This window comes from Myiozetetes cayanensis, unplaced genomic scaffold (genome assembly GCF_022539395.1).
Source record: "Myiozetetes cayanensis isolate MyiCay16 unplaced genomic scaffold, myiCay2020 scf27, whole genome shotgun sequence".
NCBI classification, from domain to species: Eukaryota; Metazoa; Chordata; class Aves; order Passeriformes; family Tyrannidae; genus Myiozetetes; species Myiozetetes cayanensis.
In genome coordinates this window covers 4,849,466-4,864,220 of record NW_026087488.1, presented here as the reverse complement: position 1 = coordinate 4,864,220, position 14,755 = coordinate 4,849,466, and the positions used below count along the sequence as shown (strand labels likewise).

General features: G+C 54.4%; 1 protein-coding gene across 4 annotated transcripts in view; it reads right to left on the bottom strand.

Annotated features, from left to right (window-relative positions):
* Positions 1-14,755, bottom strand: part of SMG6 (SMG6 nonsense mediated mRNA decay factor) — a 109,480-nt gene that overhangs the window by 17,376 nt on the left and 77,349 nt on the right. For all 4 annotated transcript variants that reach the window (XM_050321595.1, XM_050321594.1, XM_050321596.1 and 1 more), the window contains exon 14: positions 394-570. In XM_050321595.1, coding sequence (XP_050177552.1) covers positions 394-570 — 177 coding nt within the window. The remainder of the gene's footprint in view (positions 1-393; positions 571-14,755) is intronic.

The window sequence follows — 14,755 nt, the reverse complement described above, 5'->3', positions numbered from 1 at the left end:
GAGGCTGGAGCTCAGGCCTCTGCTGCAACGAGCTCCACGGCTATAAACTTGATCCTGAAGCTGAACCCTGACACCCCCTCGCCCACCTCCTCTCCCAGGGCCGCGGTGCTGCACGTTATTAAAGCTCCCCCCCGCTCTGGGTATGAAAAAGCAGCATCTGGAACTCATAGCAGCGTGCTAGATAGAGGCAGGCGGGCTGGACTGGCAGGAAAGGGCACGAGTGAAGCACACTCGGGAGACAAGGGCTGTGCACCATTTGCCCCCCTGCCTCCCCCCATAAAATGCACACACAGCTACGCCAGCTATAAATAGCGGGAGCTGCAGGGCAGGCAGAGGCTGGGCCCCACAGGGGTGATTCTTCCTTCACCGAGGCGCGCTCTTCCCGCACGGTACCTGATCTTCCAGTTGTTTTCCCTCTTGGCTTCCCATTTCCTTTCCCATGGCGTCTGGGACGGGTGCCACTGACACATATTTTCCACCCTTGAATGCCAGCAAAGGCTCTTCTTGTCCACAAAGGGCTTCCAGGAAATACTTCAGAACTGTGACCCTCTTGCAGTCGGCTGCAATAACCTACGGGGTGAGGATGAGGGGGTTGGGGGGAGGGAAAGGAAAACAAAGTCAGTGCAAAGGGGAGCAGATGAGTAACGACCAGGAGGAAATGTTCAGGGATAGAAGGCCCAGTGGGATGGAGGCAGCACTGCAGGGATGTGCGGGGTGCTCCTCTTCTAAACAGGGGTGGAAGGGATTTGCTTTGCCTTGCAGCCTACTGTCCCCAGGGAAAAGGAGGCAGGCAAAGTGAGGACACCCAGCACCAATCCATATTCTATCCTGTCTCCTCTGTGCACCCCAGGGCTGCAGGGTTGCCAGGGGACAGCCAGCCCCCTGCCCAGCTCCAAATTGGGAAAGAACTGCTGAACCACAAGAGATCAATGATGTGGCTTGTCCCTACTTTTTGTTTTGGCTCCATCACCAGATTCCCCCCCAAAAGCTGGGGAGGGATGCAGGTGTGAGAGCGGGTGGGTGGGGGCATTTGAGAAAAGCTCCTTGCCTCCAGCCTGACACCATCCCATGGGCCCATCTCACAGACCCACTGGGGAGCCCTGTCAGGGAGGCTGGGACAGATCTGGCCAGAAGGAAACTCAATAGCTTGGGTAATTATCCAATTTATGAGGCTCTCAAATGGAGTTTCCAGAGCATGGGAGCCTGGTGCCTCCACAGCCCTATCCTGCGCGGCACAACCTCTGCCGGCACCTCCGTCAGGGCTGGCCTCGGCTCAGCCCCTGTCCCCTCGCAGCAGGGCTCTGCACCTGCACAGCTCTCCCCTGGTGCTTCCTGCTGACCGGTGTCACCCCCAGGAGCTGCAGATTTATAGGGAGAAAGTCAGCAAACAGGACTAAAAGTGCTACCCGCTATGGAAACAAAGTCCACATTGACACCCAATGTGGGCTCTCCTGACCCCACAAACCACCCTGGTTTTGCTCTGCTCCTACAGAGCCTCACAGACCCCTATCCCAAGAGGGTCCCAGGACCACAATTCTGGAGCTGGGCAGAGGGTCAGACCCCATACATGTGACACACCTGGTGTGATGCCAACGCTGCACGCCCCGGTGTCACTGCACACCAGCCCATCACCGTGCTGTGCCCTGGAGGGACTGTGCCACGGTGAGCAAGGGCTGGCAGTGGCATCGACCCTGCTGCACCAGGCTGCTGTGAGAGGAAACTTCTGCTCTTCCACAGAGCTGCCAGTTTCCTCTCTGTGGGCTAATTTTAACCACTGTGTCGCTGTAGTGCGTGTCAAAAACCTGACCCTCCTCTGACCTCCAACCTCCCACCCCATCTACTGCCAGAGCAAGGCACCCTCGTGGACCCACAGCTGGGGTTGCCTCCATTTGAAGGTGTCCCCTTGGGATCCTGTGTTCCCTCTGTACCTATACAGGGGGAGGAGAATCCCCTTCCTCCCTGTGGAGGCAGTTGCTGCTGCAGAGAGGTGGTATGAGCAGGCTGATCACAAGAGTTAATATTTTGGGGAGCAAAGGATCCATAACTGTTGATTCTGCTCCTAAAAAATGCATCCTGTAGGATCCAGGTGAGCACAAACGACGTGACCCTGGCCCAGCAGCCCCAGAAGCAGTTTGGGCTGCTGGGGACCATCTGTCCCACGACAGCCCTTTGCTGCTTGTGACATCCAGCCAGGAGTAATCCCTCCAAGTGTCACCACAGGAACATTCCCATCCTCCTGGCTTGCCTTCAGGAATGATTGTGTGCAGAGGAAAGTCAGAAGGAAAGAGAACAAGAGCAAAATGGGAATGATTGTCATGGGAAACAACATGAGAGCTCTGGGCTGCAGCAGCCCCAAGGGAAGTGGTGGAAACCTCACCACCAGTTTCACCCCGAGTCGATGGGCTAATGCCATGGAGACCCAGCCTGACTCACATAGGGTGACTTTAGTCCAGGGATTTTCCAGTCTGGGTATCTGCAGTTCCCTTGTGCCCAGGCTGCTGGGTGAGTAGAGTGCCCACCACCAGCAGCCACGTACTGTGGGGTGCCAGGATGTAGCCAACAGAAGCAGCACAGGGAAAAGGGATGAAGGAACTGCCTGCATAGGTGGGGAAGAGATAGGTGCCCATCCTGACACCATTCCTGGGGGAGTTCTCAGGACACTCTAGAAATAAAAGCCATTGCATCCAGTGTAGAACCCATGAGGTTTTCAGGAGGGGTTGGGTGCTGACACGGCTGCAGCACAGCCATCTCTGCACAGTAAAGGCTTAAATTTGAGCCTCCTGGATTGGGAATGATCAGGCATAGTGCAGAAGAGCTCCCTTCACCCATGGCTGGGGCTTGGGACAAGGGCAGGTGGGATCACTCCTTCCTCCCCTGAAGAAGAAACCAGTAGGAAACACCAGATTTCCTGCCAAGCCAGCACAGCACATGCTTAAATCCAGCTCATCTGCTGGGGAGAACAGAGCCCAAATGAAGGCCCATGACATAATGCCACAGCAACTCGTCTCATGAACACATTTTTCCAGCCCACATGAATGAAAAACAGGGAAGGAGCAAATGCTCTGCACATCCCTGTCACGTGCAGCCCAGCTCGAGGAGCAGCCCGGGGCTTCCAGCAGCCAGGCTGGCCCCGCCACAGGGCAGCCCAGCCTCGGCAGTGCTGGGAAAGAAGTGACCTGTGACTGGCACCCAGGTCTCTCTCGAACGGCAGAGGAGGACCTCGCGTGTCTCAGAGCAACCCGCTTTTGTCAGAAACTTCCTGTTTCGGAGTGGAAACACGAGTGCCCGTGGCAGCACGGGGATAACGGGGGCAGTGGGGATGGCTGTGAAGGCACCCGCCGGCTCACATGGAGATTCCAGCAGAGCACGGTAAGGACACCAAGAGCTGTGCCCACCCTTCCCGAAGGAATGGGAGTACAAAATGACACGGTGTCGATGAGTTTGGTGATGTGGCAGCAGACACCCCGGCCCCAGCGGGGAATACAGCCCTTCCCCCTCCGACCGTGCAGTGCGACAGCAGGAACCGAAAGCCTGGCTTCAAGTCACTGCTGGGTATGAAAATAGGCCTGACACGCACACAGCCGCTCTCAAAGGAAAACCGAAACCGAGAATTGCTGAAGTGGTCTGGTGCCCCCGTCCGTGACCCGGGCTCAGTTCCCCAGAGGCATCGCAGAGCCCCTCGCCACCGCGGTGCCTCTCGGGGACACGTGGCTGGGGACCAGGCGTGGGACCGAGGTGGCTTCGGCTGCAGCAGCCCCGATTACCAGCCTGATCTCATCAGGGCTGGAGGGGAGAGGCTTCCAACCTCCTTTTCCATCAGACAGGCTCACCACCAGCTCCAGCACCAGCCACCCACTGGGGGCTGACGGCTGCTCGGCCACACTGACGAGGCTCATTAGCCAACTGCTAATTCATGGGTCACATATTAACATACTGATCATTGAGTAAGGCACAGCAGGACACACATTAACACACACTAACTGCCTGTAGAGACCCACTGGGCTGCACATTAACTGTACCAGCTGTTGGGTTTTCAAAGCCACTCTGCAGTGCCAGTGTCACCTCCTGCCAGCGGTGAGCGGGGTTCCCCAGTCTAATGAGGGATCTCCAGATCTAATGAACCTGATCCCCTCTATGGCCTTGGCTCTATTTCCCTCTGCAGATAAAACAGGCAGAAGGGAAAAGCTTCCCTCAGTGCTGTGGAGGGCAGAGAACTCCTGCACCTGGCCCAAAGGAGATGCAGCCCCAACATCACCACGTGTCCTCCAGGAGATTTAAGGGGAGGGAAGGGCCTCGCTCCGAGAGCTGTGAGCGCTGTGCCCGAGGGGACACCTGCACCTGGTGCTGGCAGGGTGACACCACCAGAAACCAGCCACGGTCTCGCTTTGGGTCAGAGACGTGCCTGGAGCCGGGGGGGCAGCGGCTCTGCCCCCGCCCCGGCCCCGCTGCTCCGCTCACGGCTCTCCCGCAGCTCAGCAAATCGCTGTCACACCCTCCGCCGCCTTCAATCAACTTTTACAACTTGTTAATTTTACGCAGCGTCCTAAAGAGCAAATAACTGGGAGGCAGGAATGCAGACTCCTTCAGCTAGTCCAAAGAGCCTGCAGCAGCCAAGCCAGCTGGCCAGGGGAGCCCCGCTCAGCCGCGGGGACCTGCCACATCCCGGGGGGAACTCGGTCCAGAGTGGGCTGCCCCACACCCACAGCAGCCTCTGGCAATGCCACGCTGCTGCCAGCAGTGTGTGGAGGGACCCTGGCAGCTTCTCCCTCAACAAAACCTTAGACTCCACAAGGAAACAGGAGGCAGCGACTTTGGAGAAGGGATTGCCTGGAGGACAGGCTGCCATTGCCGGCTCTGCATTCCTATGTGCGAGGGGGAGACACCAGTACATCCTGACAGCTGGATTCTAAAGGGGAAAAGGACATGAGAAGTTTGAGTCATAGCACGGAGAGATCCCATCCCAGATTCGGAGATGGGAACAGGATAGGACTGGGACTCAGAGCCAAGCTCCAGCACGATCCAGCGTGGGGATAACACTGTTTTTGCCACATTGGTTTAAATATGGCTTAGCTGAAGTAGCTGAACGATGCTGAAACCAAGTGAGCCCCAAACAATCTAAACCACGCAGTGACTACATGGCCCAGCTGAAACGTTTGCACTGACCCTGCTAAAACATCCAGGCAAGGCAGGCCATGGCTCAAAGCCTCCCTGTGCCCCGTGCTGCCTCCTCCCATCCCTGGGGATCCAGCTTGGAGGAGGAGCACAGAGGAAAGAGCCTGGTTTGGTCTCATCCCATCTGGGTTTTCATCTCTCAGGCTCGCACAGAAGCTGGGCTGGGTTTAACCCTGGACTCATCACAGCCCAACTTCTCTGGGCTCGTTCCCCAGCCAGGGCGTGTCCCAAGGATCTCCTTGCTCTGCCCAGCACCAAATACAGATTGAAGGGGTTTGGCCACCTGGGTAGGGAGGACTGAGGTGTCCATCACAGCTGGGCAACGGCACTCGCAGCTGGATGCAACCCTGGTTTCAGCAGCTGAGAGCTGCCTGCAGCCACAGGTCTCTCAGAGAAGCTTCTAATTTTGACTAATCCCACAACCGTGTTTGGTGGATGCGGCTCCCACGTGGCTGCAACTCTGTGTGTGACCTGAGAGAGCAACTGTGGCTGCAACAGGGCCCAAATCAAGGCTCCAATGGATCTTGCTGCTGCCCTGGCTTTGCAGGACCCTATGCAGGCATGGGCAGTGCCTGGCACCAACCAGAGAGCACATCTGGAGAAAGGATCCACCACATCTGTACCTGAAGCTCCACCACAGCAGAGATGAGCATGAGAAAACACCCAGGGAAGACAGATAAGCCCAGAAGAACCACTCCAGTTCTGGCTCTTCCCCATGGCCTCTGCTGGAGGACCGCTCTGCCTGCAAAGCAGGGGCTCACCAGAGAGACAGTGAGGCCATGTCTTACCCAAACCTCTCTCCCAGCATTCTGAGCCTCACAGAGGCACAGCTCCAGCCTCTGCACTGGGGCACATGGTCTCAGACGAGTCATCGGAGCAGATGTGCTTTTTGGCCTGGCAAACCCTCTGTCTTTCCAACCTTGGCCACATAGCTCGGTCACAACTGGCCTTTAAAGCTGGAAAGCAGCATGGAAAGGGAGACAACTACCCACCATAACCAGGGTTTGCTGGGCTAAGACCAGCCTTGCTTATCCAGTGCAGTGATGCAGAGAAGACATGTGGGTGATATAAAGGTGCCAGTTCTCTTTCCCTGACTGGCACCCAGTGGCTGTGGGGCAGGAATCCACAGTCCAAATGTTTACTGATCTACGTCAGAAGACACTTAAAACTTTGTATGGAAATCCTACACTGTCACAGGTCCCAGCCTATGTCCCTGCAATCCTCTGTGCTGTGGCACAGCCTGGCACTGCCCAAGAGGACATCTCACAGTTGCTCTCAAGTCTTCCCTTCCTTGGTGATGGCTAATCATGAGAAAAGCTGTTTTTCCACCCCAAAATAAATCTGAAGATGCAGCAGAAACCTTTCATGACTTTTGTGGAAGAGTCAACACTAAAGCCACCTGAAGCAGATGCTCTGGATGGAAAAACTATCCTCTAGACCCCTCTTGAGTTCCTCAGCCCAGGATGGCCTGGAGGGTTGATACAGCCCAGCCCAGGACCAACTGCTTCCCTGGGGCTACACAGCCCAGAGGGGAAAGTCCCTGATGGATTGCAAACCAAGCTTTTGGCTTTCACTGATGCTTGGAAAGAGCTGCCCTAATGTTTTATTCACCTGTTAAATGTCCTAAAGAACCTCTTTGTCAGATCTAGGGAGCAGCAGCATTTGCAGCAGGGAGCAGTTGGCTCCAGGCTTCATCTGACACCTCGTACACAGGAGATGGGTCACCAACCTAATTTTATTCTCACCAGCCCATTTCCACTGGGCAGCAGCAAAACAAGAGGAAAGCATGACTTTAGCCTGGATGAGAAGTCCCAGAGAAGATGATGGGGTACAGGAGATGTCCACTGAGTGATGGAGATGCTTCATATGGTTTGTGAGTGGGGCTCCTGCTTGGCTCTCCTTGTGTAACTGCTTCAAATTAGGCACTGAAGGAATTTCTGCAGGAATTTTCACTGGAGAAAGCATTTGCTTCCACCCTCCATGGCCACATGTCCTAGTGCTGATCCCACAGCAGTGATATATCCAGGGCATTTCTGCTATCCAAGGTGAAGCCTTGAGCACAGGACCACACATTTCAATTGTCTGTTGTGTGAACAAGGGGCTAAAAATCACAGCTTTGAAAGAGGCTGTGAAAGAGGCAGATGGCTCCCAGAGAAACAGTGAATCACACACAGGGACTCCCACCTTGATGCCCTCCTCTCTCCCATCCCAGCTCCCAGCACATCCCCAGTCTTCTCAGGGGAAACAAAGAGAAAAAAAATCAACCCATACAGTAAAGCCAAGACAAGTCCAGAGGAGCCTGTTCTGCTCCTCCCTTGCAGATCCTACTGGAACCCTAACCAGGGAAGACAAATCCCCTAAATCCTGCCCCAAGCCCGTGGTCCCAGGCCGGGGAAGGAGGAAGATTCGTATCCCCAGCAAAGCCAACATGGCACCACTGACAGCTTTCACAGGGCATGGGCTGTTCTCCCCGCTGCAGGAGTCTCCAGGCTTTTCCTTTTCAGGGACTGGGGGAATTTATTTCCTCTGCCATTTCGGAGGATGCCTGCCTTGCCAGAGATTGTTTGCAGAGTTCAGACAGATAAGAAAGTGGTTAGCAGGCTCTTCGGTGGAGGAAGGGAGGATTGCTTAGTAAGGGAAAGGGGACTGCTCTGCTCTCAGCAACCACACATTGCCCTTCCTCTGAGGCCACCGCTCTGGGGGATGCTGGCGCTGGGGACAGGGACAGGCCATCCCCACACCTCTCCAGCTCTGGGTGTTTTTTTGGGTACATCTGCTTGTGGGGCCACACTGGTGACCAGAGACGCTGTTCCTGTGCCAGGACTGGGATCTGTCTCTCCTGGAATTCGGGAAATGCGACTGATGAATGTTCAATCCGACATCTCGATTGCAAGTCTCCGTGCACTCTTGCAACAGAGAGAGCCCTTTCTGCAGGGTACGTGGAAAAAAAAGGTCAGGAGCCAAGTCCAGACTGCCCACGCTTGTGGGGATAGTGCTGTGGTTCTCTCGCACTCTCTCCTTTCCCAGATGAGCCCCCCAGAATGACTGGGAGCAGGAGGGACCTGGCCTCGCTGTGGGGCTGGCATGGAGGAAGACCAAAGATGCACAATTCCTGCTAAGCATGTCCATCTCCAGCACGCCAACAGTGCTCTGTGGAGGTTCAGCTCAGCTCCTGAAGACCCTACACCCACCCCACATCTGTAGCAGGGCAGAGCAGGCCCTCACCAACAGCTCTCACTGACAGCACCAGCTCTTTCCCAAGGACTTCCCCATGGAGAGAACTAGAAACTGCCTCGTGATTTGACCCACAGAGTAACTTGGTGATTCCCATCCCACAGGACAAGGCACCAGTGTCTGGGGTAGCAGAGTGCTAAGATGATGGGAAGTTGGGGTCTGGAAGGAAAAGCGTGTCAACACGGGAATGGAGGAGCAGGGATGAGAATCTACAATACAAAAACAGCAAAAAAAGGTTCAAATCAGAGCTCACCCTGACAGCCTCTACCTGCCCTGCCTATACCACCCACCTCTCACCCTTCCAGTGTCAGCTCTGCTTCAGGCAGAGAGGAAACCACAGTGAGAGCCTGTAACACCTATGGCATAGTGGACTTCCACCCCTGGAGGTGTTAACGGGCTGCCCGTCCCTCACAAACCTGACTCCTGACCTCAGCAGCGTGAGGGAGGAGAGGTAAGAGCTGGAATATTCTGCCTGGTGCTGGCAGAGCCTTTTGGGAAGCCATTTCTGTGAGTTTACACAGCTTATACGTTCTCCATGCAGTTCCTGGCCGCCTTCCACTGCAGATGAGAGTTTTATGTCGAATTTTAAGTTTGACCACAAATATTTAAACTTCCTTGGACCACAAATGCTGTATCTTCTTTGTGGTTTAGTTGGCACCAAATGAGTATTTACAGATCCCTATATGTCTGTCTGTCATTTAAATATCTCACGGAGGTGCCAAAGGTTTCAGAAGAGGGGGGGCTCCTCTGGCAGACCCCTGATTCCCCCTCTCTGCCCTTCATTACTAGGCAGAGGCAAAGGAGAGGTGCAGGCACTGGCCAAGCCCTTGCAGAGGGCACAGCTGCTCTGGGCTGAGCATTTCATACTCGCACTCTATTAAGTTTGCTTTCCAGAGAATGTCATCTGAGATCCCACTGTAACTTCCACAGCTCTTTGCCCTGGTGGATACTTGAACTGGGATGAAAGTCTTTGGAATTTTCTCCTCTTCTTTTAGGAAACCGAGTCTACAGGAGACTGTTTTAATGAGAACCACTAAAACCTCCTAAAGCAGCACAGCTCCCACCTGGCCACTGCCTGCAGCCTCCCCACAGGGGTTTTCACTTCCTCAAACACCAGCAATTCTCAGTGGGTGAAAATCCTGACCTGCTGAACTGGAATCCCAGTCTAGGGAAACTGGTTGGAGTGGTCAGTGGCAGAACAGTACTGAATTGAGGGAGGGCTGTTTGGCCAGGAAAACACGACCGAATAAACACTGTAAAAGATCCCTCCTAAGCACCCCATTCCAAGGGAATTTGGTGTTGCTGTTACATGGAGCTGGATGAGGAGCGAAGAGCTGAGGGTCCCTGAGCTGACACCCAGCTGGGTGGGTGAGTTATGGGAAGAAGCAGCAGCCCAAAATCTGAGTTAACGTGCACACACCGGCTTGAACCAAGTTGTGTGTGTTTCATTTCCTTCAGATTTTTTACTCTAGGACACAAACTGGATGCTTGTCCCACCAACTGTCAGGGAACTTCAGAACATGGAGTGGTGCAGTAGATGCTGCTCCTGCAACACTGCTGTTACCACCCCAGGAACCCACGCCACTGGCTGGTCATGGCAGCGCTCAGGGAGCTCTCCCTAAAGTCCCACCATCCCTTGGGAGATGCAAAGCAACTGCATGCCCAGGGCAAAAGCTCCAGCAACAGCTGCCCACATCAGAGGAAACAGATACCTGAGTCAGAGCCATGCGATGAGAAACCTCCACTCCACAAACCAGAAGCCAGACTGAGCAACGTCAGCGCCGAGCTGCCCCACTGCTGCTTGCGTGCCTCTGGGAAGCTCAGGGCACTCCAGCTCCCCTCAGCTTTGGGAGTGGAAAGAGAAGCAGCTTTGCTTTGAACTAACAAGCAGGCAAAGCCCTCGTGAAAGGGCAGCTCGCGGGGCTGGGGCTGCCGCGTGCAGGGAGGAGCTCCTCCGACCGTTGGCTGCTCTGCTGGGGCCAATGCTAAATTCCCTTGAAAACAGAGGGTGGGGATACAGCAGGCAATGTAATAACACCAGAAAAATGCCACCACAGCTCTGTCGGCTGTGACACCACAGCCCTAGAGGTATTAGCAATACTGGCATTTCCCCCCGCCGCAAGAACCACACTGGCAGCGCGCTCCCGGCGGCTCGGGGCAGGGCGGGAAGCAGCTCACAACACTTCCAGCAGCCACTTCAGGGAGGGACAAACGCTGTATTTTGCTTTACAGTGAAATGCTGCCACTTAGGGGACTCCCGATGACGTTCTTGTGCCTGAGAGCCTGTGTCCTCTTCCAGGAGGGGCTGCTCCAAGCAGGACACGCTCTGTTAGCCTACTAGAGAGGTAACGTTCTGCACTGGACGTGAGCTCCGGCCCACGCAGATCCTGCTCTGCTCAAAGGAAGCAGCGAGCACAGCCCTGCTACTTATACCCAATACTCAGCTCTTTTGGTAAATGATTAATGGCCAGAGTCTTGCAGTTGCTCGCTTCCAGCTGGGCCAAGAGCTGCAAACACACCTAGGGAAGGGAAGGGAAGGGCAGGGAAGGAGGAATTGGAACAGCGGTTTGTCGGGGAAAGGAAAATTATTCGCTGCGTCTTTGTTTTCGGGAGAGCTCCTCCTCCCGGGAGCGGGATGCTGAGCACAGAGCAGGGCCCCTGCCCTGAAACGGAGGAGCTGAACCAGAACAATAGGGTGGGGACTCTGGATGGGCCCCGACAAGTGGGGTGGGCTGGAGCAGGGGCACCAATCCATCCTTTTGACTTCATTCACACTTACAGCTGCATTAGAGACATTTCCTGAAAGCACAGTAGGAAGAGAGGGGTATTCGCTCACTCCACCCTCCATCTAACACCGTCCTCGCGATCCAGCCGTGCACCGAGAGCCAATTTTGGCCTCTGGCAGAGCTGCAGGCCAGACATTACAAGTGCTGGTGTGAGCAGCACAGGTCCCCACCCGATGAGCAGCGCACAGATTTGGAGCACAGAGGAGGGGTGCAGCAGCCAGCAAAAAAAAAAAAAAAAAAATAAATCAATGCAGAGCACTGAGGGTGTCCAAGGAGGTGTCAAGAGCGGGACTTGAGTGTTTGGCTTCAGCATAAGGGAAGGTGCAGCCACCAACTGATATCACATGAAACGAGGCAGAGTTTCTCCCACAAAGGAGAGGGTAGTGACAGCAACACTGCTCGGGGGCTTTGAGACAGGATTTGTGCCCCAGCACTCACACCCCAGGGGTGACTGTATCACTGTGCCTACAGCACGTCACCTCATGAGGATGCCACAACCCACGACGCGGAGCAGAGGACTGAAAACAGCGCGGCAATCCCCGCGCCTGACTCACCACAGCCCGTGAGCCTGCGCGGCCCCGGCGCATCGTGATCCCGCATGTGGAGCCTGAAAAACAACTTTTTTTCCCTTTTCTAAAAAACAAAAAAGCCAGACGCCCTCTTCCAAATCTGGAGTTACTCAGCCTGACTCACACCAAGGCTCTCCTGGCTCTGCTGGCAGCGCCTGCACATACCTGGAGTGGGCTGTGCAGGCTGTGCTGGTGATACCCACGGTGCTGCACACCTGGAGCTGCAGCACTTCCCTGAGTGCTGCGGCACCAGCTTGCTGCAGCCAACCTAATTATTTTCAGCTTCAAACTTCAACCATTTTTGGTGAATCCCCGAATAAAAAAAAAAAAAAAAAAAAGCCAAACAAATAAATGAAGACTATAATTTTTTTTTTTTTAAATGGGAAAAGTATTTCTTTCATTCTCCCATAATATGAATCCAGCAAACATGAAAAACATGAACCCAAACCAAAGCTCAGACATCACATCTGGGGAGAGACCAAGCATGGAAAATTTTAATCCAAAGGTTAATGTTTGGGAAGCTCCGAGTGTGTGAAATGAGGGGTTAGATGGGTGCTGCTCCACGGCTTGAACAGTTGTTGCCGCCAAGTGGCGGCTTTCAAACGGTGCCTGCCTGCCCCAGCCCAGGCACTCGGGGTCAGGAGCTAAAATAGAAAACAACTGAAATCACTGGAAGCAAACAAACACTCAGATCAGATGCTGGAAAAGCTAAACGAGGAAGGAGCCAGCAGCACAAAACACAACTCAAGCCCTGTGACTGGAAACGGCCTCCTGACTCGCCCTGGGTGAATTGCATCAAACCACATGGTGGTTGTGGCCCTCACCACCCTCTCTGCTCCTCCAAGCTCTCCTGTGTCACCTCTGCAGCTCCAAGATCACTTGACAGCCCTGTGACCCTCCTGTCCCAACTGTCACCTCCATCTCCTTTGCTCACTGCTCTAAAGAGTCACACCCCAGTGGTTATCACACCTTGGGGCTTTCTCCACCCCACACCTTTCTCACCAGAACCACCATTTCCTGCCCAAACACAGAGCACCCAACTCTTCCCCTTTCCCCCAAGTCCTTCCTCTCTTCCCCAGCCCCAGTCAGTGCACCTCTCTGTACCTGCCCAGAGCAGCATCTCTGCTGCTCTCCTGCTCACTCCAACCCTGCACCCCAAGCTGTTGGGCTCCTGCAGCCCCACTCCCGCTGCAGATCTGCCCTCTGAGCATCTCATACCCCCGCTTCCACCACATCCTGCCTCCAAAATGCCTTTGTCTTCATCTTCTGCATTAGATTATGCCCTTTCCAGACTGCTCCTTCCAGGCACTAGAAATCTCTCATCCCCAAAGCTCCAACAGAATAGCATCCTAATTGCCTTTGTTAGGGATGGGGCCATGCCTGTAAAATTGCCACGGCTGCTGCGGGGCCGTGTCGGCACTAACAATAGTTTAAAAGCTCCAGGAGTTCAGCGTCGAGTCCTCCCACACTAAACTAAACACAAAGGGAAGGGACCATATGTCTGCAAAGGCGGCCGTGTCAGGTGGGTCGGAGCCCGGCTCCCCGGGCTCCCCGGGGGTGGGAAGGGAAGGCACGGCCCCGGCAGGCGTGAGAGCATCCGGCAGAGCCACGCTGCATCCAGAGGGATGCCGGACGGGATGCCTCCTGGGATCGGCTAGGGCAGAGCTGCTCCCTAAGGCAGCGCACGTGCTCTTCAAGGAGCTGCAGCATCCCTGCCCCATGGGCACTTGCCAGGCTGCTTGTCTCCAGAGTGCCAAGCCCAAAAGCTCCTTCCCATGTTTCCTGAAGCCATGGGAAGGTTTGATTTTCATCACTTCACTGAGAGATGCAACAGAAAACAACTGTGACCTGCTGCAAAGGGAAGAGGAGAGATGTCTCCCAAAGAGTTTGGATGTCATACCTTGCTCCCCCTAGAATGGTGGTGCTGACTAGAGAAGTGCAAAGAGAAGAGTTTGGGTGGATGATGGTGTTCAGCTCCAAAGATGCTAATTTTGACTGGGCACAGGCTGCTCAAGGTGTCAGACACAACCAGGCTGCTGGGGACACACAGACACTGGCCAGAGAAGGGAAGAGGGGAAACTGTCATGTGTAAGCAGAGAATTTCTGCAAAAAGATGGGAAAAACATGAAATAGTGCATAAAAATGAAAATGGTCCTTTAACAAACCATTGGCTAAGCCAGCTCTAGACCAGTTTTGGGTGAATAGTGCCTTGTTTGGCTGAGCACAAAATCCAGGCACCTCTTGCTTCCTGACCACGCTCCTCTCTCTGCAGGTAAAACCCTAAATCTCTTGGCAACTAACTGCAGAAGTGTGGGGGCAAAAATGAAAAGCAGACACCAGAAGTGATGTTGAGGAAAACACCAGGAATCTCTGTAGACACTGAATGTTTCTCTAAGCTTTTTCTCTACATCCAGAAAAGGGGCTCTAAAAGCACATGCAAAGCACCTCTGCCTGGGCAGGGGAAGGGCCGATGGGATGGGTGATGGAGGAGCTGAAGGGAAATCGTGGCAGGGCTCCCCTGCAAAGGCAGGGGAAGTGTGTGATGAGAAACATGAGCAGAACAGGCTGGCAGAGACATGGCTGAGGACTGGGCTCCCTCAGGGTTTGTGCTCATGGAAGCGTGTGCTAGCATGCTCCGAGGAGTCCCAACAAAGGACAGGCAGGCGTGCTCCAGCTGCCCATGGACCATCGCTCCCGCTCTGCAGCCCTCCAGCCAAGGGGGAAAATGTAATCAGAGCAATTTCTATTAGCAAGAATATAAAGACTTGGAAGCTCTGGGCTGTCTCTTGACAACTAATTAATTACCAGGTAGCATCCCCTTGAAGCTGCCAACACAGCACACACAAGTTCCAGCACGATTTAGGGAGAGAGATGAACTTTACAATAAACTCTAGAATTTTACTTCATCTCCAGCCACCATCTGAGATCCTGGGGGAACAGGAAGGGGTGGCAAGAGGCAACTCTGAAGCCATCTGGGATCATCGTTAACTTGTT